At 46.4% G+C, this 26451-nt stretch overlaps 1 protein-coding gene across 6 annotated transcripts in view; it reads right to left on the minus strand.

Annotated features, from left to right (window-relative positions):
- The window catches only part of FKBP15 (FKBP prolyl isomerase family member 15), a 2419492-nt gene that overhangs the window by 852286 nt on the left and 1540755 nt on the right, over positions 1-26451 (minus strand). For 4 of the 6 annotated variants that reach the window (XM_069609812.1, XM_069609811.1, XM_069609809.1 and 1 more), the window contains one exon: positions 22304-22336. The exons of the other annotated variants lie outside the window; for them this stretch is intronic. In XM_069609812.1, coding sequence (XP_069465913.1) covers positions 22304-22336 — 33 coding nt within the window. The remainder of the gene's footprint in view (positions 1-22303; positions 22337-26451) is intronic. 6 annotated transcript variants of the gene reach the window in all.

Below are 26451 nucleotides of genomic sequence, written 5' to 3' on the forward strand. Positions count from 1 at the left end.
ATGTTTTTGGTGACCAGAGGGGCTTCTCCTGAAGTCCTCCTGCCATTCCAACCCTATTTCTCTCACTTACGAGTATTGTATTGGGATGCCCAATAAGGTCTTTTTTTCTGGGTTCCCCATTTTTGCCCTTAGGCGATTCTATCACCCTACCTTTGTTTTATTGTGCAGGTTGGTGGTTGCTGTACTTTAGTTTGGGCTTCACTGGGATACAAGCCATTTTAACACATTCTTAGCCCAATGTACCTTTTAGTAGCCGTTGGGGAACCAATGGATTTTAGTAAATCCTGCTTTCGGACATTTTGTATTTTAGGGCTCCCAGTGATCAGGGCAAGCAGGAGGAAGGCCCAAAATGGCTGTTCCGACAACATGAGCTCATTGTGAACCCACATGGCAGCCTGTGTTTTGGATTAAATTGGTTTAGACTAGTGTACACCCCTGGGCTTTCCCTCTCTGACTTTATATGGTGACGGTCTAGGCTGATGGGAGTCCTACTGCCAACCAGTATGGTTGATCATCTGAGCCAGTGCCCCAATAATAAACTAGTGATTGGTGTGCTGGCCTTTAGCCAGACCCTATCTGCAGTGGTACTAAGGGTCCAAGTGTTAGGGAGAACTCTCAGAAATGTGCTAATTCCCTCCACCTTAGAGACCCCTAGCAACTTTGCTGGATTTTGAGGACTTGATTTCTTTACTGGAGAGTGTGTGGCCCTTTTTCCCCACTCTCTCGTGTATTTTATTGTGATTTTGAACACGGTTTCTTTTGGTTGGGAACTCTGACAAACTCCAAAGGCATCATCTTTTGCATTGTGTCACACAGCACCTTCAGTGCAGTGGAACAGGTAAGTCTTACAGATTTCCCAAAGATTTAAACACCTTCTCTTGGATAAACTACTGTTTTCCAGAGCAGACAAGTGAAATTGACTTTATTTACCATTGTAACTTTCTAGACCCAGCACACCCTATCTTACAATAGAGTGCTGGAGGGGTTACCTAGTATCCCCTTTGTCTAGTTTCTCATGTAACATTTTTATGTTACCCTTTTCGCACTGAATAGCTGGTGGCAGTGGTTCCATTTGAACTAGCATAGTGTACCTTTACCGCGGGCTGCGTTCGCAGCTACAGTAAAGCGCACATGGGAGCCATCTTTGTCAAAATGGGGTCCAGTCTTCTTTTTTCGCCATTTCTTTGAGGAAAGGTCCTTCTTGAGATTTGCTCTGCGCACCAAACCAGGTTTGGTCTCTTTGTTAATTTTGGCTTTGGCGGAGCTCAGGAGTGAAACCCGCCTCTGGCTCCAGAGTGTCTGGGGTTGGCAGGATATGAGGGAGGTGCCGAAACTCCCTGTGCTTAGTCTCCTAGAAGACCCAAATGCACTCTGTGGTGATTGGCCGGCTGACAGGGTGACTGACAGCTAGGCTGGAATGAATTGGAGAGAACTGAATCAAAGACTAGTCCTTTGGCTTGGAAGGCAGAGTCGACCACTGAACGAAGGAACCGAAGAAGAGCTTGAAGAGGATGCCTGCTGCAACTCCTGGACCGTTGGTTTGCCCAGTGAAGCCCTGCTGCAGTGCGAAACACCAAGTTTGCATCGACAGAGAAGCCACTGCAAGGACATCTTCTCCTCTTGAGTTGGTGGGACCAATCAACTACAAAGTAAGCCACCTGGACATCCATCTCGGACTAGGTTGAATTTCCACAGAGTTGCTGCTGGAAACCGTTTAGCCAGGTAGAGGATTGTGTGCATTGCTTTTAAGCTGGCCTAGAGCTTTTGGAAGATCCTCTGGACTCCCAGGAAGCATGACTGACCGAGCCTGAGCCCCCTCAACAGAGTGCAGGACCCCAGAAGCAAGGAAAGTCCATCTCGACATCCAGGAACCGCAGTGTTGCTATTTGCAGTAGACGAAAGGAGCTGAAATACTGAACAGCCACTAGTGAAGTTTGCCGGTTGTGAGTTTTGACCGTCTCAGTGCATTGCAGGAGTCCCGACGTCCTCCCTCTTGTTCCCACGACGAGACCCAGGAACAGTGAGAGCTGCACAGGAACAGAAGTCATCTGCTGCGTCTTTTCATCTTTAAAGGCACTGTAATAAGTCTGAGAGAACTTACCTCTTACTGTAGAGTGCTTGTAACGTCTACAACTCACAAGTCTAATCAGCTTGTGGCCCTACATTTGATTCTTTTCATCAAAGACTCCTAAGAACTTGTGCAAAGACTTTTCCATTTACTTACCAGAAGTGCTTCATCCTATACAAGACTTTTGCCCATTGATTTTGGCTTAGCCTATTAAACAGAATGACTCTTCTAGGAAAATCTAGAAGTACTTGCCGGCTTAAGAATATTTGTTGTCTCTTGTTGTTCTAATAAGCTTTCCCTTTTACCAACTTTTAAGAGTATTCTAAATGCCAAGAGTAAGATATTAATGTCCCCAGCACCCTAGTTATTGAAGTCACCTGTGCGTGTAGGTTGTGTCTGTTGGCCAACCCAAAAGGATCTTTACTGATTTAGAAACTCAGAGTGTACAGTATTGAAGTGTATTTGTGTGTTACTATTCTACTGCTCCCTTCTAAAGAAGGCTTTAGAACTAATTGTTTATGCACGAAACCTTGAGTGTAAGAGTTTATTTGAATACTTGTAATTGTGAATCTTTGTGTAACTCCACTACAGCTCACATTTCCCCTATTGCGATAAGCCTGGCTGCTCAACACGCTACCAAAACTGTAGTACAAGCATATACCAAAGGTTGGGTTGCCTTATACCTGTAGTCAGAGTTGTGTGTAGTGGTCCCAGAGGGTACTGCATACAATCTTTGCCTAACACCTGTCTGGAGGTGCCCCACTTTGTCTTGCTGTTTGTTTCTGTAACTTGGAAGACGCAAGTCTACCGACCTGCTGAAGTTTTCCTGCGATTCCCTCAATTTTGCCTTTTTACAGTATTTACCTTGCCATACTTGCTGCATAGTGGCTATAAGCCTTTCCTGGTTTGGGCTGTCTATTCTTAGTGGTCCAGACGGGTTTCCTGATTTCTTTCTGTTATCTCCCCACATCTGCTGGCTTGAGCCCTTCATGCTGGAAAAGTTTTCGGGGTTGGTTATGTCCACTTCCTGCAATTTACCAGGATCTTCCATCTGCTTGGTTATGGATCACTGCCATTGCCTAGAAGGATGCTGTTACACCAACACTCCATCTGATCAGCTTTTTGGACGTCTGAAGGTGCCGCAGTTATCCTCGCCTTTCTGCTGGTTTACCATCCTTTCTTGTCCATCAATGTGCTGGAATCCATCTTTGCACTTTCTCTCTCCCCCCCCCCAACCCCTAGAGTCTTCACTGGTCCCTTTACTCCGGGCTTGAAGTTAGATGCCATAGGATAGCAGTTGGAGAAATGACCTTACCGTAATGTTCTTTCTATGGTTCTTCTCCACCTGATTCCTCATCTTTAGCGATCACTTGTCCAACTGTGCTGCTCGGAAATGTTCTCGATGGGGGAGGGGGGGGGTTGTAGTGGACCTCGACTCGGCCATCAATAGTCGATCTGTCTTGCACGGTGGTCAATTGTCAGCTCCAGAAGTGGCGCTATACATATACCACATCACTACACCCCATGTTTCAGTTCCTCCCACTTCTTCCCGAGCTCAAACGCTGCATAGGAAAACTGGAGGCTAACCAGCCTTAAAGAGCAACTATCGAATAGAAACCAACAGGTTAAAAATATTCCAATCAGAATACATTTTGGATTTTAGTAACTGAGATGAACACCCCAAAGCCATCGCCAAGGCACTTCATGAAATCAGAAGCGAAGAGACAACACTTTCTGAGAAGGGACGGCTGGGAGGGGTGATGAGGAATCTGCAGGAGAAGAATCTATAGAAAGAACATTACGGTAAGGTAATTTCTCCTTCAATGGATTGCTTTTTGCCCGCAGATTTCTCATCTTGATAGACTCCCCAAGCAGTAAACTGAAGGAGGAGGGTAGAAAGGATTACACAAGCAAGGTCTTCAGAATCGCTCTGCCAAAACGTGCATCAGCCCCACGTGCAAAGTCCAAAGCATAATGCTTTGTAAAAGTATGTAAAGAAGACCACGTGGCAGCACGGCAAATGTCCCGAACTGGGACCACCCTTTGAAGGGCCGTGGAAGCAGAGACTCCCCTGGTGGAATGGGCCCCAACCCCCCCCCCCCCCGATTCCCGATGGGACTTCTTTTCCCGCCGACTGGTAGCACTCAGAGATGCATAAAATGATCCAGCGTAAAATGGTTTGGTTTAGTAATTGCAGGACCTTTGCGGGAAAGAGAATGGTCGACAAACAACTGGTCCGTCTTCCTGAACTCGGCTGTGTGGGCAACATAAAAACCCAGGGCTCTTTTTGGATCGAGACGATGAAAGCGCTCTTCCTCCTTTGAGGGGTGATGAGGAGGGTAGAACACTGCCAGGTCAATCGACTGTGAAAGATGGAATTCCGAAACAACCTTCGGAAGGAACCCTGGTCTGACCTGAAGAGATCTCTTCTCTCTAAAGAAAAGCAAAAAGGGGGGGCTTGCAACATAAGGACAGCAGCTCGCTAACCCTCCTTGCCGATGTGATGGCTATCAAAAAGGCTGTCTTAAGGGACAACAACCTAAGTGAACAAGAATGCATAGGCTCAAACAGAGCCGCCATAAGAAAGGTGAGAACCGAGTTAAGGTCCCGATCCGGAACAAAGGGTGTTGGCGGGAATTTGTTGAGAAGGCCATTCCGGAATTGGGCCATGACCGCTATGGTGAAAAAGGAACCTTGATCCGGGGGACCTTTTAAACACAAAGGGCCGGCAAATACCCTTTGACCGTTGCAACCTGAAGACCTACAAAGGCTAGTGACAGAAGAACTCCATCACTGTTGTGGTGGGGCAAGAGATGGGATCAACCTCACGCTCCCTACACCACGCCTCAAATCTTCTCCACCTGCACACATACAGAGATCTTGTAGATGGTCTGCGTGCATCCAGCAACACCTTAAGAACTTCCTCCGATAGGTCCCAGTCATCATACCTCATCCACCCAAGAGCCACACATGTAGGTTGAGGGAATCTGGGGTCAGGCGCAGTATCCGACCCTACGACCGGGTGAGGACGTTCGGCCGCAGAGGCAACGAGTGAGGTGGACAGATGGACAGACCCAAGAGGTCGGAGTACCACAAACTCCTCACCCATTGGCCTTGTCCTACTGATTTCTGTTAAACTTTCAACCGGTCCTGGAGCTCCTCTGAAGAGATTCTGAGGGATTTTACCTGCCCCTTAAAATTTTTCATGTTCACACAATGGATGCAAGTGAGTTCTAGAGCAATGAACTAGAATGTAACACTGATTTCTTTTTTTTTTAAAGTCATGCTCCACACTTCTCCGATTGTGAATGTATCATTACACTGTGGCTAATTTTAGTGACACTGTAAATATTTTTCCATGAACTGCATTTCAAAAGTAACTGTTTGTAAAATGTATCTTTAATTATTGGAGCTTTGGCTACAGTTCAGAAATGTTGCATACCCTTTATCACTATGTTTAATTATCATGTGTAGATCTGTATTATTCTAGTACTATGATAGAGGGTCAAAATTAATTGGGGTCCAAGGGATTTCTAGACTATTTTACTGGTAGGTTAAAATACCTGGCTCCATTTCTTTTGGACAAGAGTGTCTCAGGCAGGTGACCATCACCACATAAACTGGACATACACTTTACAGCCATACCTTGACTGGGCTATAGTAGGCCATCAAAGCTGGCTCATTACAAGGGCTTATTTTGATTGCTTACGTTTGAGGGGCAATACTGCAAAATGTGCAGATGACGGATAATCCAAGTTGCACTGTCTGTGGCGCCCCGTTTGAAAACCTGGCCCATTTCATTTTATTTTGTCCAGGATATTGGGTCATCAGAGAGCGGACCATATTGCAAATCCTGAGACGCACAGATCTGCACCAACATAGGCCTGCTCTGTCTTTTCTATTAAGGGCAGATACTAAACTGTTAGCTTGGGCCTTGTTGCTGTACCTACATGCAGATAACAAGGGGGGTCCTGGGAGACTCTCTGCCAGACATGAGTCCTGGTTACAAGAGCCTTACCCAGAGTCTTTAGCTCACTATCTTTCACAGAGAAGAAATATCCCAAACATATCAGTCTTTGTCCTGCCCTGGGGCAGTCCAGCACCGAAATGCTAGGCAATTCGCCTCTGAACAAGAGTACCAACAGCAACCCCAGACACGTGTTTCTGTCTGGTTGAACCTCATCAGTAGGGTGTAGCTGTGCCTCTCTAAGAATAGTGAGCAAGGGGTCCACGTCTGGATTCCCCTAGTAACTTAGGGTGAGACCCAAAGTTACTTTAAATATGCAGATAACGCGGGGGGGTCCTGGGAGACTCTCTGCCAGACATGAGTCCTGGTTACAAGAGCCTTACCCAGAGTCTTTAGCTCACTATCTTTCACAGAGAAGAAATATCCCAAACATATCAGTCTTTGTCCTGCCTTGGGGCAGTCCAGTACCTACATGCAGCCATGTTTCATAGAAGGGGGTTCCTGAGAAGGCAAGTGGCAGCATCTTCATTATACTTAACAGCAATCGTTTTAGTGAACATTTTAAAAATGCATTGATTATTTTTGTATTTTAAATCTATTAATGAATTATGTTTGATTGTGTTATTTTATATGCATGTGTTATATTATATGTATGTGTTTAATGAGTATTTTATTATTCGAATAAACATTTACAAACAAAATACCTGGTTCCATTTTTTTTTTCTTTTTTACTTATCCCATGGCTATACGCATTAGGTCCTGACCCCTGGTCTAGGGCAATACTGGGAGTGGGCTGTGTATTTAGGACCCTGTGCATAAATGTGCAGACCCATAGGGGATTTTACCTGATTTGCTAAGTGGTGTGGTTCCCTTGTCCATCCCCCGTCCATGTTAATTTATGTTGGATGGCTATCTGAGATAGTGTGCCCACATTTAGGTAGCTGTCGGGGGAGGAGATACTTTTTCTGTTTACATAATATACTATATATTTGTTAATACTGTGCATTATGTGCTATGTACTTATTTGGCATGATAGAAATCTATAGGTGTATCATTAGTAAAGTATATACTTTTTAGTACATCAATGTGGTGTATTTTCTACAGGTTAGTGTGTGGATTAATTGCACCTTTGGGTCAGCCTGCAACCCCTACCTGAGAGTTAAGTATTTGCTTTGTCTAGGTTACTTACATTTAAGGAGAGGTTTAGCTTCCCTTTTCTATAAGGTGCGTTAGCCCCACAATGACGTCAGTGGGTGGCTATAGACACGTCCATGGAGGGTTATACAAAAACTGCGGTACCGATTTCTATGCTACCTCCAGTAAAATAACTACCCCATCACCCATAAATACACTTCTCAACCATCTACCAGGAATATTCGGCCACAAATGCACTGTTTCAACATGTCCTCTAAATGCTCAAACTCTTTCTCTCCAACTTTTAAATCTCTACAGCTCTTACAGGCCAACAAGTTCATTATTCTAACTTCTCGCTTGAATGAACTGCTTCACAACCTGGTGTGACAAGGTCCCCTGCCTGTGCATTGGGATGATAGCTGGGGTGGCCAAGGAGGCCATTTGGTGTTGGCCAGAGAGTGGTGTGGGAAGCATCCCCTGGATAACCCCACTATGCTCTGGTCATTTAGCAGGTGCACATCAGCCTTGTGGTGACCAACACGACTCTGTACTTTAAGGGAACCCATCACTCAGAAAGTTCAGCAAAACTCACACCCCTCGAAGACCAAGTAGCACTAAGACGTTAATGCTGACTCAGACCAACAAATTATGCGAGGAGCTCTGCGGCATGGAATGCAAGGAGAGAGTGAGAGCTACCAAGAGGAGGCTCTGCACAAAGAGACTTGCTAAATTATTGCCCAGGGTTCATGTACAGGAAGCGCAGGCGAGTATTGCAGTGTTTGGGTCCTACTCTTTGATATTCTCCTGCTCATGTATACTGTAAAAATTCAAGAAGGCAGCCTACCTATACATAGGCTTGGTAGGCGGAAGAAGAGAGGGGAGTGGGAGAGGGGAGGGCCTCAAGGGCTGCCAGAAAGCTACACAGAGGAATATACCAAAGCAGTCAAACTTCAAAGCTGGTCAAGGCAGCCACTGTGGGTGTGGACAGGCCCATACGTAAGGGGAGAAGATGGTGAGAAGAGTGGGAGGGGTTTGGATAAGGAGCAGTGGTGCATTTGGAGACAGCTGGAGTAGAGAACAGGAAGAAAGCGAGGAAGAGGCAGGAGATCGAAGAGAGCGGAAGCAGAGGGTGAGAAGAGTTGACAGGATCACCATCAGCAGTAGTGAGGAAGAGGGTGGGAAAAGTAGATAAGTAATAAGAAGCAACAGCATGTGGAGAAAGGAGGTGCGAGAGAGATGGCTGGTGAGGTTTGTGGTGAGGGCATGTCAGTGCCTGAGAAGACTGAGGTGGCAGAGGTTAGACAGAAAAGCCCCGACTCTGAGAAGGGTTCGTTTGGGATGGGTAGATGAATGAGCAAAAGGTGGTGCAGGGAGGAGAGAAGAGAGAGGCAGGAGAAATTCCCTTAGGTAGGAGCATGTGGCAAGATGTTGAGCAGGAGAGTATGAGTGACTGCAGGGCAGTTGAGCTACAAGCCTGAGACATGGAGGTGATGAGACACCCAAGGGCTCAGTTTTGACCTGCAGCATAAATCAAGCTTTTGGCATATAATCCAGGACTATGGTCAAGGGATTCACAAATGTCCGCCGCAAGGAACTAATAAGATGTCAACAAAGCAGGAAGCTCTAGGAGGAGTTGTCAGGAGACCTCCACCCAAGGAGGACCCAGGGAAGGGCCCAAATAATTATTTGGGGATCTTGAGAGACATTTACAGAAGTGAGAACAAGCAATCCTGTTCAGTGTTTTGAACTCAATAACATTTCTGGGTCCCATTTTGTAAACCTCCCCCCCAAAAAACCTTATACTTCTGTTTTGTTATTTTGGGGGCATCCACTTGGCTTCAGGACACTAGACTGAAATAAGGCACTATATTACAACACCTGGAACACCCCAGTAAATCTATTTACACGTTTGGACACAAAGGATTTGCTGAGCGCTGAAGCATTTCGTTGTAGCATGATGGGCATGTCCCATTGTATAACATGCATCTGGGCGCATAAAGCACACAATGTTGTATAATGTTGGATGAAGATGAAAACAAAAGTGTAAGTAGACCCCATTGGAGGCAATGTACGGCTGTGCATCTGGAAGTCCTAGCCCACAAGTCAGTGGTAGTTTTCTCAGTGTCAGGAAAGATTTCTCTTTTTTGCAACTCTGCCTCCATAGTTCCCATGGATCCTCATTCTTTTGCTCTGTTTCTGAACCTGGTCTGACTTTTTGAAGGGAAATAAAGCCTTCAGCTTCGATACCCTTGCCTTCTGCTCACATCTGGGCCAACTGACCAATCCGCCAGTAGTCGGAAACGGTTTCCCTTTTGAATTTGTGCACTTTTTTTCCCCAACTTTTTAAAATAATTATACATAAAATAATACAACTGAGTAATAACAGAATGGGAACAAGCAAGAGATTACTCCATATACATCAGTGCAACAAAATGCAAATTACTACTAAATTAACAGCTATTCAAAAGGAAATCCGAAAACATCCCCACCCACCTATCTCATGGCAAGACGTGACAACACAAAACACAAAAAAAAAAAAAAAAAAACTACAGGACAAAACATATACCCCACCCCTACCAACTCCCCAACCTCAATATCCACAAAGTAAACCAAAGCCTACACCTCATCCAAATAAATCACTGAATGACCCCCATCTCTACTCATACTCAGTTTCCTGATGTTGTCGAATTGCCTGAGTCTTCTCATACCAAGAGAGCATCCGCATATATGACACCCAGTTCTCGCAATGTGGCTTCTTCCTGGATTTCCATTTGTTTTATGGCCATCAACAACGCTCTATCAATCCATTCCAAACAATCCCACATCTCCACACTTCGACTTTCAGTTGAAAGGAAAATCACTGACAGAAAAGTACAAGGCAGTGTCATACTAGTTACCATATCAATGCAATCCAAAACCTCTCCAAAGGTCCAGCACTCTACTGCACTCCCAGAGCATATGTAGATAGGTACCTCTCGAGCCTCCACACCCCCAGCACAGATCTACATCAGCCAAGCCTCTCTCCTTCATTTTCACTGGCGTCCAATAAATACGGCCTAAAAGACGTTGGTGAATATACCTCAGATTTAAATCAACCTTGGCCCTCACCGAAGCCCTCCAGCTATTATCCCACGAGCCATCAGAAAGATCAGTTTCCAATTCAGACACCCATTTCATTCGTAACTGATCCCAGCAATTCCTCATACAGTCCTGCAAAGGCATCAACCTAACATATGTAGAAACTGTCCTAGGACATGTAGCAAAAATCTCACAAATCTGAGGACTACCACTCAAAGGTCCGCTCAACATTTGCAATCTTTCCATCAGCAACCACTCCAAAAGCCCATATCTACCAGTCTCCCTATTATGCAGACTATAACGATTAGCTAATTCTTCAAACAGAACCACCCCCCCCATACATCCCCTATTTTCAGAATGCCCCTGTTAGCCCAACCCCTCCAATTAAGCATTTTATTATTAATTTCTAAACCCGGGTTCAGCCAAATAGAGGCCGAATCATACAAATACAAGGATTGCCCACACCCCAGAATCCAAGTAACCAACACTGACTTAGAAATCACTAGTCTCTCCAGTTTTGTACCAGAATTCGCCAACCTCCCATACGAATATAAACCGTCCAGGGAAAAGGGATGCAGCATTTCCATTTCCATTAAAAGCCAATATGGGTCTGATCCCCGCCCTTCCTCAAAGTAATAAGAAGCCTTCTTCAATAAAAATCCCCTACAATAATTCTCCAATACCGGATAATCAAAGCCCCCATCTTTAACTCTACGCACCAAAATAAATTTTGGAATTTTTGGCCTATTACCTTTTCCCCATAGGAAGTTCATAAAAATCCTATCAATGCTCTGGAGCACTCTTTTAGTAAATTTAAGGGGACGTGATTGAATAAAATAGAGGACCTTTGGCAACATCATCTTGATAGCATTGATTCTTGCCCAGATGCTTAGAGTCAATCTTTCCCATCTTGGTACATCCTTCAGCAGAATTTCTCTCAATTTGTCTACATTGTATTCCACCGTTCTCTTAATATCGCGCACCAAGTAGACTCCTAAATATTTCACCGAAACATCAGCCCATTGGCAATCCCAATCCAACAACCTCCCATTCAACGGGTTCATCTGAAGCGGGAAAACTACCGTTTTACCCCAGTACACTTTATAGCCAGACAACTCTCCCACCTCCTGCAACATATTCCTCAATAAGGGTCCACCCACCTCCGGATTCCTCAAGACCACCGTCAGATCGTCAGCATATGCTAGGACTTTCACCTCATCATTTCTCAACTTCCAACCACAGATATTCTGCTCCTGCCTAAGATAAGCCAACAACGGCTCCAGGACCAAATTAAACAAAAGGGGCGAAAGAGGACCTCCGTGTCTCGTACCTCTATACAACCGAAAAGCCTGAAACAAAACATTATTAACCCATATTTTAGCTGAGATATTGTGTTGCAATGCACCTATAGCATTCAGAAATTGTGGGCCAAAGCCCATCCGAAGCAGTGTGAAATTTAGAAACGACCAATTCACACAATGAAATGCTTTTTCAGCATAAAAAAAAAAATCAAAAATATATCCTCCACCTAAGCACGAGACAACCCTATTATCGGGATGAGGGTAATAATCGCCTCTTGCATCGTAGGACACAACACTCCATCTGAAAGACAATTATTAAACAAAAGACAATTTGGGCACCAAAACCGAACTAAACGCTCTATAAAACTCTACAGGTAGCCCATCTGAACCAGGGGATTTACCCATATTAAGTTGATTAATAGCATCCAAAACCTCTGATTCCATAATCTGAGCATCAAGCGCCTCTCTACCCTCCTCAGATAAAAAAGGAATGTCTATTTTATTTGTGTACTTTTTAACATTGCACATGGCACCTTACAGTGCAGTGTAATGGAGATACTTCTGTATCACCCTAGCTATTTGCATTTGGGATTTTTGGTTACTTTTATATGTGCCTAAAGACAAGCTGGTATCAGCAGATGAACAAGTTACTCCCTTACCTGGTAACGTTCTTTCGATGGGATGGTCCGACGACGTATTCCATATCTATGACAGTAATCACCACAGCTGTGCTGCTTTGGAAAATCTTTTGGCGTCTGCGTCCTGCGTCGATGACATCGGATACGCTGTCCTCTGGGACCTCCTCCGACGGCACCAGATGTTATAAGTAGGACGCAAGACGCCCGTAGCCTCAGTTGTAGTTTTTTCCCAGAACGTGAGATACCAATCTACTGCCAGTATGACCACAGAAAGCCTTGCAGAAACGTAAGCTGCAATCGCAAAAGAAATTCTGTAGCGGGGTAGGCAGGGAGGGAGCAATATGGAATATGTCGTCGGACCATCCCATCGAAAGAACGTTACCAGGTAAGAGAGTAACTTGTTCTTGGAGGGGATTGGCTCCTCCGACGTATTCCATATCTTTGACAGACTCCCAAAGCAGTACCAACGCAAGGAGGTGGGAAAAGAATTTAGAAAATACAAATTTAGAATGCCCAATCAAATTGCAGAGTAAAGGACTGCCTTACCAAAGGCCAGATTCTGTCCATGGATGGAATCTAGGGAGTAGGGACGTACAAAAGTATGGACCGAAACCCAAGTGGCTGCTTCACAGATGTTAAGAATAGGAACACCCCTCTGCAGGGCAGTAGAGGCAGCCACACCCCTAGTGGAATGGGCCCGCAAGCCAACCGGAGGGTCCTTACCCACCAAGCGGTAACACTCAGAAATTGCCAAGATAATCCATCTAGACAAAGTCTGCTTAGTAACAGCTTGTCCCAAACGCCTTCCAGCGTAACCAATAAAGAGCTCATTGTCCACTCTGACCCGGGACATGCGTGAAATGTAGAAACTTAAAGCTCTCCTAGGGTCTAACCTATGGAGCCTCACCTCGTCCTTACCAGGTTGCAGAGGAGGATAAAATGCCAGAAGAATGACCTTCTGGCTTAAATGAAATTCCGACACCACCTTCGGAAGAAAGGAAGGACGAACTCTAAGGACAACCCTGTCCTTATGAAACACAGTGAAGGGTGGCTTAACTAAAAGTGCCTGTAACTCACTCTGCGAGCGGAAGTGACCGCAGCTAAAAATACAGGTTTAAGAGTTAACAGTCTCAAAGGGCAAGAATGTAAAGGCTCAAATGGAGCCCCCATCAGAAACTTGAGAATAAGGTTCAAATCCCAACCGGGCACCTGGAAAGGTGACAGAGGGAACACATTAGTCAGCCCGTTTAGACACTGAGAAATTAAAGGAATTTTAAAATAAGAACCCTACTCAGACGAGCGCTTAAATATAGACAGCGCCGCCAGGAAACCTTTAATGGTACCCACTTGCAGGCCCCCAGTGGGCCAAAGAAGGCAAAAAAGACAGAACTACAGGAATGTCACATGAAAAAGGATCCACATTCTTAACCCTGCACCAGTCACAGAACTTTCTCCAACGGCAACGGTACAGGGACTTTGTTGCAGGCCGTCTGGCCGAAAGCAACACCACCATTACGTCTTCAGGGAGGTCCCAATTCTTATACCTCAACCTTTCAGAAGCCAAGCGTGAAGGTTGAGGGATCTGACCTGTGGATGGAGAACCTGCACCCCCCCCCCCCCCCCGTGAGAGCAGATCGTCTCAGTAGGGAAGACGACGTGGAGGGCAGATGGACAAGAAGGTCCGGGTACCACGTCCTCCGGGCCCATGCCGGAGCAATGAGGATCATCCGGGAACCGAACCTGCGTAACCTCTGGAGCACTTGCAGGATGACGGGGACTGGAGGAAACGCGTACAGCAGTGGGAAGGACCACTCCACCACAAACTTGTCTTCTAAGGCTCCTCTTGGAGGAAATTCCCGCGAGCAGAACCTTTCGCACTTCCGGTTGACACTGGAGGCGAAGAGATCCACTTGAGGGGTCCCCCAAAGGGCAAAGATCTCCAGGAGAATCTCCTGGGCCAGCTCCCACTCGTGAGAGATCGCGCTCTGCCTGCTCAGAGCGTCCGCTGTCTCATTTTAGTCTCCGGCCAGATGGACTGCCGAGATCGAAACTTCCTGCTGGATGGCCCAGAACCAGAGCTGCATCGCCTCCCTGCATAGAGGAAGTGACCCTGCCCCCCCCTTTTTGTTGAGGTAGAGCATGGCCACTGTGTTGTCCGTCAGAATTAGGACATTCTTTCCTCGCACAGTCAGCAGAAAAGCCTTCAGAGCAAGCCTTACGGCCCTCAGCTCCAACAGATTGATATGGAGTCTGGACTCTGATGGAGACCAACGACCGCTGACTGTCAACTCGTTGGCATGAGCTCCCCATCCCGTGAGGGATGCATCCGTCACGATAGTCACCTGCGGCCAAGGAAGCCAAACAGAGTCCCCTTCATCAGATTGCCTTTGACGGCCCACCACAGAAGGTCCTGGGCGACCGAGGGCGGCACCTGAACGGGGTCCGACATCCTGCCGGAGGATTGTGACCACTGCATCTTGAGTGCCCACTGCAAAGATCTCATCCGCAGTCGAGCCTCTGGCACGAGCAACCTCAAGAACTCTAACGCCGGGAGCGTCTGGGCATGTTGAAACTTGTGCACCATCTGCAGAATGTGATGAGCCCTCACCTGGGGAGGAAAACACTGCCCCAGGGATGTGTTGAGCACTGCTCCGATGTACTGGAGCCGCTGTGTTGGCGTCAAATGGGACTTCTTTAAATTGAGGGAGCAGCCCAGCTTGTGAAGGGAGTGGCAGGTGACTGACAGATGATCCAGGACTTGCTCGAGACAGCGTGCCCTGATCAACCAATCGTCCAGGTAGGGGTAGACGTGAATCCCCCCTTTCCTGAGACACGCTGCCACTACCACCATGAGCTTGGTGAAAACCCTCGGGGCGAAGGTCAATCTGAACGGCAGGACCCGAAACTGAAAGTGCGAGTCGTCAACTGCGAACCTCAGGTATTTCTTGTGCTTGGGATGGATCGGCACATGAAAGTAAGCGTCCTTGAGGTCGAGAGACACCAACCAGTCCTGAAGTTGAAGGGCCTGTAGGACTTGAGAGAGAGTAACCATCTTGAACTTGTCCTTCCTGAGGAGTTTGTTCAAACCGCGCAAGTCCATGATGGGTCTCAATCCCCCGTCTTTCTTCGAAATCAAAAAATAAGGGGAATACCATCCCTTGTTCCCCTCCGCTACAGGCACCAGTTCTATAGCGCCTTTCTGCAGCAGGGCTTGAATTTCCCACACAAGGAGCGGATCCAGACTCTTCAAAGAGAGATTTCCTGGTGGATTGTCGTGAGGCCTCTGCCGAAAGTGAAGACAGTAGCCGTGGGCTATGATCTCCAGAACCCACACATCTGAAGTAATGGCACGCCATTCTACAAGATGCTGCGCCAGCCTTCCCCCAACCGGCGAACCATGGGACATGGCCTCATGACTGAGCTGAAGTGGCTGCGGCGTTGCCTGATGGCAAAAAGGCATCTGCCTGAGCTGCCTTGGCACCTCAAGTACCTTGTTTTCCACCTCTGGCACTCCTACGGTGGCCCCTTTGACTAGCAGCTCCTCTCGCTTTACTAAAGGATGAGTAATAACAAAAAGGAACCTCCCCTCCATTGCTGTCCCCTAGGACGAAAAGGCGGAGGTTGGTGAACTGCAGCGCTCAACGACTTTGCTGCAGCTTTTGAGGTTTGCAACCTCTCAAGGCTCTCGTCAGCCTTGCTGCCAAAAAGATGTTCACCATGAAAGGGCATGTTGAGGAGCCGGGCTTGCACATCAGGAGCAAACCCCGACTTCCGCAACCACGCAAACCTGCCATGTCCATACCCGACTGAACGGCCTCACACATGGCATCCTTGCCATCCTGTATCATAGCAAGAAAACCATCCCATTCATCCCCTTCGGGGATATGTTCAGCCGCTAAGGAAACACAGTTCCACAGAGTGTGCGTGAAACGTGACAAGGCACATACGGAGTTGGCTGCCTGAATAGCCATACCCCCTCAAGAAAACACTGTTCGCCCAACCATCAAAACGCTTGTCGTCCCTATCAGGAGGGATGGTAGGATACGACGCCTGCTTTGCTGGGGCCGTAGCTGCCTGCACCACCAAACTCTCTGGAGTGGGGTGCTTGGTCAAGTAGCAGGGGTCGCTACTGGCTGGGTGGTACTTTCGTAGCAAAGACTTGCCCACTGCCGGGAGACTCTCCGGAGCAGTCCAAGCCGCCACCACACTTCTTTGCAGAGCCATATGGAATGGCAGTACCGGGTCAGTTGGTGGACCTTGGTCGAGGATATCCTGGTCGATAGGTCATCCTGCAGGAAATCCACTGGTGGAGCAGACCACCCCAAGTACTCGGTAACCCTCGACATAAGGCGCCGGTACGAGGACTCGGCATGGGTGCCAGGCTCAGGCCTACAGAACTCCACCTCCGGAGAGGTGTCCAGACCACTGGCGTCGTGCAACGACTGGCGCAGGTCCTCAACCTGGCTATGACCAGAGATAATCTCGTCTGGTACCATATCCGGAACCAACCCTTCTTCAGAACCCTTCTCCACCTCCGAAATATAATCCAAATGGTGGAAAGTGGGCACCGAATAGGGCACAAAGACATGTTTTGCCTTGGCCAGAGCCTTTCTAGGGGGTTCCACCGTGCCACAGGGTACCTCCGACAACACAGCCTCGAAAGGCGTCGAGTGAATCGGCGTCGAGCGCGGCTCCGACAGTATCAACGGCTTCGACACAGGCCTTGAGGGCCGAACCCCGAGCGTGTCCTCGACAGCCTGGGCGCCGATGGCGTCGATGACTTCCTCGGAGACGGAGCCTCGAGAGAGTGCGTCGATGACCTCGGCGCCACCGGCGTCGACGTCTTCATCGAAGACTTCACAGGTGCACGCGGTCTCGAGCGCGTCGAGGACCGGGACCTGTAAAGGGCATGACTAGAACGATTCCCCTTGTCCGAGCAGGACCTTTCCCACGAATCGTGCCGACCACCCGAGCCCGAAGGCGAACAGCGGTGTCTCTAGTACGGTCACGGCCGACCCCACTCGGAGGCGCGGACGGACCGGTGCCCTGCGATTCAAGAATCGCCAACATTTTCTTACCGAAGGAAGCCCATTCCTCCGGCGTCGCATCCTTGGTGGGATAAGCGACCCGTCGACGGGCAGAGTCCTTGGACGAGGACGGGGAAGGCGACCGATGACAGCGCTTCCGGGAGTGCCTCGAAGAGGCAGATAAGTGGCGGGACCCACTCCGGGACCGAGATCCCTTCGACCTGCGACGACAATGCAGAGAGTCGCCCCTCGAATCGTCCGTCGAAAGCCCAGTGGACCTCGACTTCTGGGGCTTGGACACCTTACCGACCGACTGACAGCTTCTTCTTACGCTCCCACAAGGCCTTGGACGTAAGTGACTGGCAGTCGACACAATCATTCGTGTCGTAGGCCTCCCTGTAGCACCAGAGGCTGGCGTCTTGCGAGTCCATCACTGACATCTTGGACCCGCAGTCCCCATACTTCTTGAAGCCCGGACGCGGGGTGGAAGAAGAGGAAGACATCCCGATAAACTTCACAAACGAACAGGTTCGAAGAACCGAGAAAGAACAAACTCCAAAGAGTCGAGGCGCGCCGAGATCTCCGAAGCGAACACGTTCGCGGAAAAACGGAACTGAGCGTTGTGCGTCCTACTTATAACATCTGGTGACGTCAGCCTTCGGAGGAGGTCCTCGAGGCCGGCGACGCAGGACGCAGAAAGATTTTCCGAAGCAGCACAGCTGTGGTGATTACTGTCATAGATATGGAATACGTCGGAGGACCCAATCCCCTCGAAACATTTTTACAATTGTTGCATTATTTTTAGTGTGCACATTCGTGTTTACCATATACGCCTACTAAAAGAGGCTAGTGCACTAAAAGGTCAGTGTGGTGAGATTTTCGCTCGCTTCTTTGACCATATTGTTGTTTGGCCTTCTTTCTGCCTTGCCAGTTTAGGACATCCCTTATAAGGTCATGCGCTTTCCGGGAACACTGAAGTGGGGGTAATGCGGAATTTGTGTGTGGCGCGCCCAGGAAGGGGTGAGGCTGTCTAGTCCAACTCCACATCCTTGGTGCCAGAGAGTCTAGGGGTGGTGCAAATGTGAAACCAGTAGTTGTCCCTGATTGGACAACTACTGGCTGTTTGAATGTTGTAGATCCTTACCACTGGTAAGCATGGACTTGCTTCCAGCTCAGATTCTGCACCTCTGCAGCCATTTCAGCAGATCAGCGTTGAAGGTAAGACTCCCTCGAAGAAGAGCAGCCTGCTGAAGACTCCTGAAGTGGCCTGGATCCCTTCCAGTAGTCAGCCCAGTGCAGCTCTGCTCATCTGTCAGATCTCCGAAGACCCTGAGCGGTGCTTTAGCTCTTGGACTAGTGCGACCAACTAGTCTAGGTGCGTTCGAGGATCCTGCACTTCGGTTCCTTCGGACGTGTCCCTGGACTGCCCTGTGAAGGGACCAGTTCTCTCGTGGGTCACCTCACCAGAAGCGTGGCTGCTCCGATTTTGGAACGCAGTGGTCTCGAGCATGTACCACAAGTAGCCATCTCACTGTATTTCAGCTTTCAAGCAACCAAAGATCCTGCCCTGAAGCAGCTTCTGTGACTGCGACTGGAAGGATGCTTTTCACCACCTGTGTGCAGAGACCACCACTGGAATTCGCCTTTCTCAACCCGTGAAATGTCTTGAGGAGATCTGCATCACTGTTTCTTGCATTTCTTCATCGACAGAGGTTGCATCTTGCAGCTGCACCTGACCAGAAGAATCCTCAAACGTGCAAATCCTGGTCACTTCTCACCGTAACTAACAGTGGAAGAACGAGCCCCAGTGAACTCAAGACGATAAACAAAGTCATCTGGGAAATTAAGAGCCAGGTTGGGTAAGTAAATGCAGTGCATCGGGCTCCCCATGTCCTCCATAGGATAACATTGGGAATAAGTGCCTTTGTCTCCTATATTCCATTGCACTCACTTTTTGGTCGTCTAACCTTGTTAGAATATCCTGAAATCCAAGAAAACATTTACATACCTTTAGTAAAAATAGTTGAAGAACTTGTTGAACTATCACCAACACAAGTAAATTACAACTTAGCTGCAGAGGCACCATTCTGGTGAGAAGCCTTGTGGCTCCTGTGATGTTTGGGCACAAGGCCCCATTCCTCTTAGGGTTTTGACTGCTTAAGTAGTTTATCGACTTGTGATCTGGTTCCATCATTTGTGTTAAACCTACATACCTCCTTTGTTGAAGTTATTTGATATTTATTAAGCTATATTTGTATCACAATATTGTTTGATAATACTACCTATTAGACTCGTCTTTCACTGTGTTCAGTAGGCCTATGATGAATAACAATGTTTTTTACTTACTGTCTAAAGTAATTATTGCAGGCCATACTGTGTGGACTCATTGAGGGGCCCTGGCCACACTCGCATTCTCCTGAGAAGAAGCCTCGGTTGCTCATCCACATACCTTGATTGGGTTTTTGGCAAACCTCTCAGAGCTCCCTGTTCACTATAAGTAGGGTGGCCTCCTAAAATGTGCCCACCAGGCCAGATTCTAGAAATCCATCTTAACACTCATGGAGGAGACACGGAGGGTCCCTGGTGTTCTCTAGGTAGTCCTTGAAGAGTTTGGTTAGGAGGTCCTGCCTGAACTGCAAGAACATTGGGACCATTCTAGTTGCGACCAGAATAGTGTTTCAGTAGGCTGGTGGGTACAAGAAAAAGTTTGTTTCTTTGTGCAACAATTTTGTTTCAATCATTGAGATGGTCTGACTCCGGGAGGTGTGTATGCCACCTGAGCCAGTGAGTTTTGTGGCAAGGTGAGGCAAAGTAAGACAGCTTTGTGGTCATAGATTACAGTGGATACATGGAAAGTATCCTGAAGAGTATCATAGCTGGACTACGAAACAAATGCAGTTCTTTTAGGACGGTCGCAGATGAGGTCAAGTTATATTGATTCTGTAATCAGGCATGCAGCGCAATGTTAAACGCCCCTTAGTGTGGTGTGTGGCTGAGAGGCTGACAAGGAGGGCATACCCTCCCTCGAGGTGTAAGATTGCTAGGGCTTGGACTGTGACTCTGAACAAAGTTATCTTCCAGAGGAGTGCTACATAGTACCAGGCAGTCAGTTTTATTTTTGTTTCGGTTACTGGAATGAGAAAACACTCTAGCAAATCCCAATGATTTGGCAGATGAGCCAGCTGAGGACTGATTCCATCAAGGTACATGTTGCTTAACCAGCCTTGAATGGTCTTGTTAGCTGGATGGCATAGTAACATGAATTTTGTTTTTGTAGGAGCAAGCATCAGGTACGGGCTTGACATCCAGCATAAACACACTCAGACCAGAGATGTCTTGAGGACCGCTCACTTTGAGGTATAACTGTGTATTGTCCACAAATCGTCGACGCAAGATGTTTTGGCTAGCGAGAAATGAACTGAGCAAGTGCTCCTAGAGATTATAGTTAATTGGGAATAAGAGCAAGCTTTGTGGGACTTTGCAGGCGACCGAACTATGGTCCAAACTGAAGCTTTCCATTTGGACTGCTCAGTGTCTTTCAGAGCAAGAAAGCCAGTTGAGGACTGTTCCTGTGTAGCCTCTTCTGTTTGTGAGAAAGCGGATTAATGTGGGGTGGTTGACTGTGCCGGACACTGCAATGAGGTCGAGGAGTACCAGGAGGCAGGTATCTCCCTGGTTGATGATCTGGAGACTACGGTCTATGACTTGGATAATCGTGATCTTTGTGCTGCATTAAAACATTAATTCTGATTGGTAATGACAGAGTAGATTTTGTTGGTTGATCGGATCATGGAGTCAGTTGAACACTGTTTTCTCAATTTTGCTGATAAATGGAAGGCTAGTAAATCAGCCAGTAGTTGGCGAGGTTGTTCTGGAGTTGCGTTTCACCTGGTGGGATTATGAGTGGGGAGGTCACAGTTTTAGAAGCATTGATATCTAGCCCGATTAGATCAATCTTAACAATGAAAAAGTTACTGGTTGTGTGGCATTTTTCTGTAGACCCTGATAGTACTGGTTCTTGTAGAGGATGGAGCAGTGTCTGGCTGCGCTGAAGTGGGATTTTCTCCCGTTAGCTGTGGCTGTGATGGTTGTGGAGTAATTCACGCTTTGGCCTTAGTGATGAGTCCTCAGAGTGTGCAAAAGAGGTCCTCCTGGTTTTCAGTTTTCATTGTGTTCAGATGATTCATTTGTTGTTTGTTAGTGCTTGAGCATATGGGGCAGAAGGATTGGCCCTAGTGCGCAGTTGCTTCACTGGGATATGTACATCTTCCAGATTGGTCAAGGTGGGATGGAAGGTTGATAGCAGGCTGTCAGAGATGATTGGGTTAATCGAAGAAAGTGTTGCAAGACTCTGAGTTTTCATGGGAAAGTTCTTGAAGGAGAACATTGCGAGAAATTGGGCTTTCCCTGTCCTTGGTTATTTGGGAAGATGCGGGAGAGATGGATGGGAGGGCAGCACGTGTTGTTCAGTCAAGTGGAATAGGGTTGAGTAATTCCACTAGTGGCGAGAAAGAAAAGACTAAGTTACGTGGGTTTCCTCCATCTTAAGTAGGGAATTACTCTTTATTCCGTGAGGTGAAGGATAGAGTTCAAGGAATATGTTACTTGAGTGTGAGACTAGTGCTGATGTGATGAGGTTGTTGATCTAATCAAGGAATGTGGCGCACGTGGGAGGTCGGAAATAGGTAAGGTGATGGTTGGGCTTTGGGATTACGAAGTGGCATTTGAGGTGTGCTTAGTCAGTCAGATTTGTGGATGACTGCAAGGCAAGGCTGGCTAAGTAGTTCTTTGGGAGAAATAGTTGACAGAGGTGCGCAGGCAGGAAAGAGATGAAGCAGGCCATGTGACCACTCCCAGCACTGTACTATCATTTTATATGTTTATTTTTGGCTTCGGGAGACCCTGGATTTCTAGCTGCTACAATGATCAAGGCATGTCCATCTATTAGCTATGTTGATTAGTGACTTCACTATATTTACATGCTGAAGTAAAGTAAACAAGGGCGGGCAATGCGGAGGGGATATAGCGTGTCTCAATGACAGACAGTTATTAAGCACTTAAAATTGGGCTACTGGTGCATCCTGCCTCACCTGGTCCCAGCACCGATCCACTGCAAGTGCATGCTTGGGAAAGAAACCAGTAATATGAGAATGAGAAGGGTTAAGCATACCAATGATGAGAACAGGTATAATGTTACAAAGGTGCCATGATGGCACAAACTGAGTATCACATTATTCCACACAGCAGCCAAATCTGAATATAACTACTTGTTATGAAAAACATCACATATAACAAATGTCAATTTATACTCACAAATCACCCTAGCTATAAGGGCCTCCCGCATGAGCAGCCAATCACATAATCTAGTGCCATTTATACTGAACAGCATGCTAGTTTTATAAACGATTTTGGTTGCGGCTATGCAATTTTAAATTGTATCACTCAAAAAAATACAAGTGAATTACATTTAACTTGCACCGTTTTACAGTATTATGGTTTACCATTGAAACAGTCTTCTTCCTTGTGTAATGGATACAAAATGTACCAGTTTTGTACCTTCTCCATTTCCCTTTTAAATGTCCCAAGACCTTCACAGTAGGACTGTTTGAGCCTTGTAAAAATAGCATGCAAATAGTCCCATAAATGCAATAAAAATGTAGTGACCATGATGACCGAAGGAATCTACCAGCCCTGTGTTAAGAGTATAAGGTTAAAGTAAGTGAAACTTTTTATAGTGAGGGATCAGACGGAACACCCTGTAGTATTTGGCAAGGAATCCCTCCAAATAGTCCTGACTCTCACGGTGGTAACTGTGGCAAACCAGTAAAGCCTCACTGTTGGGTGAGAAGACGGGTGAACTGTGGTAGTAAAGTACATCTTACACGTCTCTACACAGTACATTACTACAGATATAGCTCTCTTTACAAAATGTTTTGCATCAAGTAATAAGTACAAACCAGGTATTTCTAAGTAAAATGTATTTTATGAAGCACAATATTGTTTGGGGAGACCACAGCACTAATCTACAATTCATTGGAAAGTACTTCATTGATTTTTACTACTTTCTTACGAATATTAAAGTGTCTACAAAAGATGCAGACACCAATCCATGCTAGGGCTCACACTGTGCACAGAGGCAAAACTCTTGATAAGTTAGAAAAGTTTAGGTTTAGAAAGTGTATGCATACGTTTACGTAGAAAAAAAAAGTACCCTGACACTTTCTGATAGTCCAACACCCCCCCCCCATCCAGAGTGTGGTCCATCAGGATCTCACCCGTGACACAACTCATACAGGTATGTGGTGTTTTCGGAATCCTTATGGCTTAAGTTAAGGCAGTTTTTGCGGAACCCTCCTGGTGAGGGTCGTAAAACCACAAATCATAGTGTGGGGCAAAAGCACCCAGCCAAAAAGAAAGCCGAACCTCCCTGAAAGGTAGGTTGTTTGGCAGCGTGATAAGGCTCCACTCACATGAAGGGGTAACAGGCTGGCACAAAGGTACAATTAGCCCACACACTTACCCATAGTAAAATACACCACCCTGAAAAATGTGCACATTATATTACACATACAAACCAATCTGTTCAAATAAATACTTGCAGCTAATTCACAGTATAAAAATACACTGTACATCATAGAAACCGTAAATGTCTTTGAGGGCTCTCTTCACTCCTATACTTAAATATGGGTCCCTTATCAAGGATAGGCAGACGCGTAGTAACAAAGGGGGTAGGTAGTAGATAAAGGGAATTAAGCATTCTAACAGTGTTAAAAATGCCATCCTAGTGCCTGCACAATGGTACATTTTCCAAAAGAGGCAACTCCTATTTTATAAATCCACTACATATAAAGACAATGGATGGGAAGAAAATGGAACACAGGCAAAATAGTTGTGTAGACCCCGAAAGCTAATACCAACAATCCACAGAAATTCGGTCTTTCTGGGGCATAGCATTTGTAAAATCCAAATGCAAGCATCACAGCCAAGAACATGGAAAATATTCCTAAAATACAGCCAAAGGCCTTCACAATATCCAGACACATTTTAGACAGACACCATTGTGGGAAAAATAGCTAACCAAAATTATTTGCAGTGTGTACGTCTACATTCACATTTAAGGAAGTGTAGAGAGCTTAACTTTTAAAATATATCTAAAATCACAGCCAAGTGCTAAAATCCTAGTTCTTCTTGGCCTAGCACACTCTGAACCCAAAAGGAGTACAGACATGTCATGGGGCAGGCAAGTAGCCTCAAAGTCCCTTAGCGAGAACTCCAATGTGTGTAGAAAGTTCCATACAGTCAAACATGACAAAGTAGGACAATGAAGTGGAGTCTCCTTTTTACACTACAGGTGCAGACTCGGTGGCCAAAAAACCCAGGGAGGACCAGAGAAGACCCCAATGAAGAGATCCAGAGGTCGGTTGAAGAACCAGAATCCCTAGGAACTGATGCAGCAAAGCTGAAAGACCCCCATTGTTAACAAATGGGAAATGCGGTTAAGGCTAATTTTCAAAAAGCGGTGGTCCCGGACCAGAGAGGCCCAAAACATATCAAGGGGCATCGAGAATAGGTGGCCCCCCCACGACCCAGCGGTAATTACTCACAGTGTTTATTTCTAGAAAATTGGCTCCATCAGCACAAAAGACGGTAAGGACAGGGGTTCTTCCTAGGTGTGGATTACAAGGATCTGATTCCCAAGTGCTTGAGCCCTGAGCCAATGAAGACCTGCAGCATGCAGGGCAATTGTCAACTTCAGGTCAACAAGGTGGCCTTACCCGTCATTGATATCAACTGTTTTCAAAATAGCGTTAAATACCACTTCTAGGAAAGGGCAGGTTCAGCAACAACCCTCAAGCCCAAGCCAGGCAGGCCCTTTCGTAGCATTCCCACCCTGTGTGCCCATGAAAACAGTATTTATCGCCATTAGCACTCAAAGCCACCATCTGGGGTGTTGACACTTTTTTCATTTGTTTTGAAGGGACCAGGCGTTGTGCAATTCATGCTTCCCATAAACAGAAATTAACTACAGTGTAAAGTACTGCAGTAGATCTGTAGATGTAAAGACTGGAAACTATTGATCGCTACTTTACGTAAACATCTAGTTAGTTTTCCGTATTCATTATGTAAGTGGAAAGAAGGTAAGAGACTAAGAGTGGATCATGTAGCAGGCCAGAATTGGGCATAGTAGGTGGAATATTGTAGTTTGTGGGCCTCTCACTTTCAGGGTATCTGGCATAAGGCAACAGGGTGATAAGATAGAATGTCAAGGAGTTTGGGATCAACTCTTGAGTTGAGCACCATTTGAACAGATGTATGCAACCAGCAGGTCATATAAATAAGTTTTCAATCAAAAGTTGTAGGATCTTGTACATTTTACTTTTAAAGTGTCCACTCGTCAATATGATGCACCTTTTCCTACAAAATGAAATATAGCTGACACAAAGATTTAGATACACTAAAATAAACTTTACTTACAAACATGAAGAAAATGCAGTGTTCATTATGTAACAACTTAACTTTTTAGGAATGGAATTGCAGGACGGTCTTAAAGATAACATATACTGATCTTTGCCAAACAAAATATAGTTGGCTTAAGAAAAGTATCATCCCGATTTACTTTTGGTTTGGAATCATTTGAAAAAGAAATAACTTTTCTTGGCTAGCATTTCCACAGTGGCCTTTGGCACTTTTAAGAGTGGAGGAGATGATTATTTCTGCACTCTATCAATTAGCCCCTTTGAACGTGCAGTAAACAAGAAAAGAGGGTAGGGAGAGCCCTGAGGGCAAGTGAGGAATGCAGGTTGAGCTGTGTTTTCATTGGGTAATTTATATCGCCCGCTGTGCTACACAATGGTCAATTTAATTAGCAAACTTGCAGAATTATATAGCAAATTGCTATGCGACTGCTTATTTTATGCTTGCCCTCCTAAGGAGCCCAGTCGTAGGAAACACCATTTTTGCCCTAGGATGATTGCATAACCCAACATTGATTTTAAGGAATTGGTTGGTGGCAGATGCCCTTTAGTTTTACCTTCACCACTGTGGGATGTCTCCACCCACTAATTCAAGCCCTGCAACATCACTGTGCATTGCTGGTAGCAGAAACCTCAGAAATGGCCACCGGAAAGCAGGCTGCTCGCTAGAAATTATCAGAAAGTGCGCAGTGAAAATCTGAGATATAGGCCGCCATCCACTTTTGCCTATGTCAGTGGTAACACAGGAGACCACTGCCAAAACC

This window comes from Ambystoma mexicanum, chromosome 8, assembly GCF_040938575.1.
Source record: "Ambystoma mexicanum isolate Mex_15411 chromosome 8, UKY_AmexF1_1, whole genome shotgun sequence".
Taxonomy (NCBI): domain Eukaryota; kingdom Metazoa; phylum Chordata; class Amphibia; order Caudata; family Ambystomatidae; genus Ambystoma; species Ambystoma mexicanum.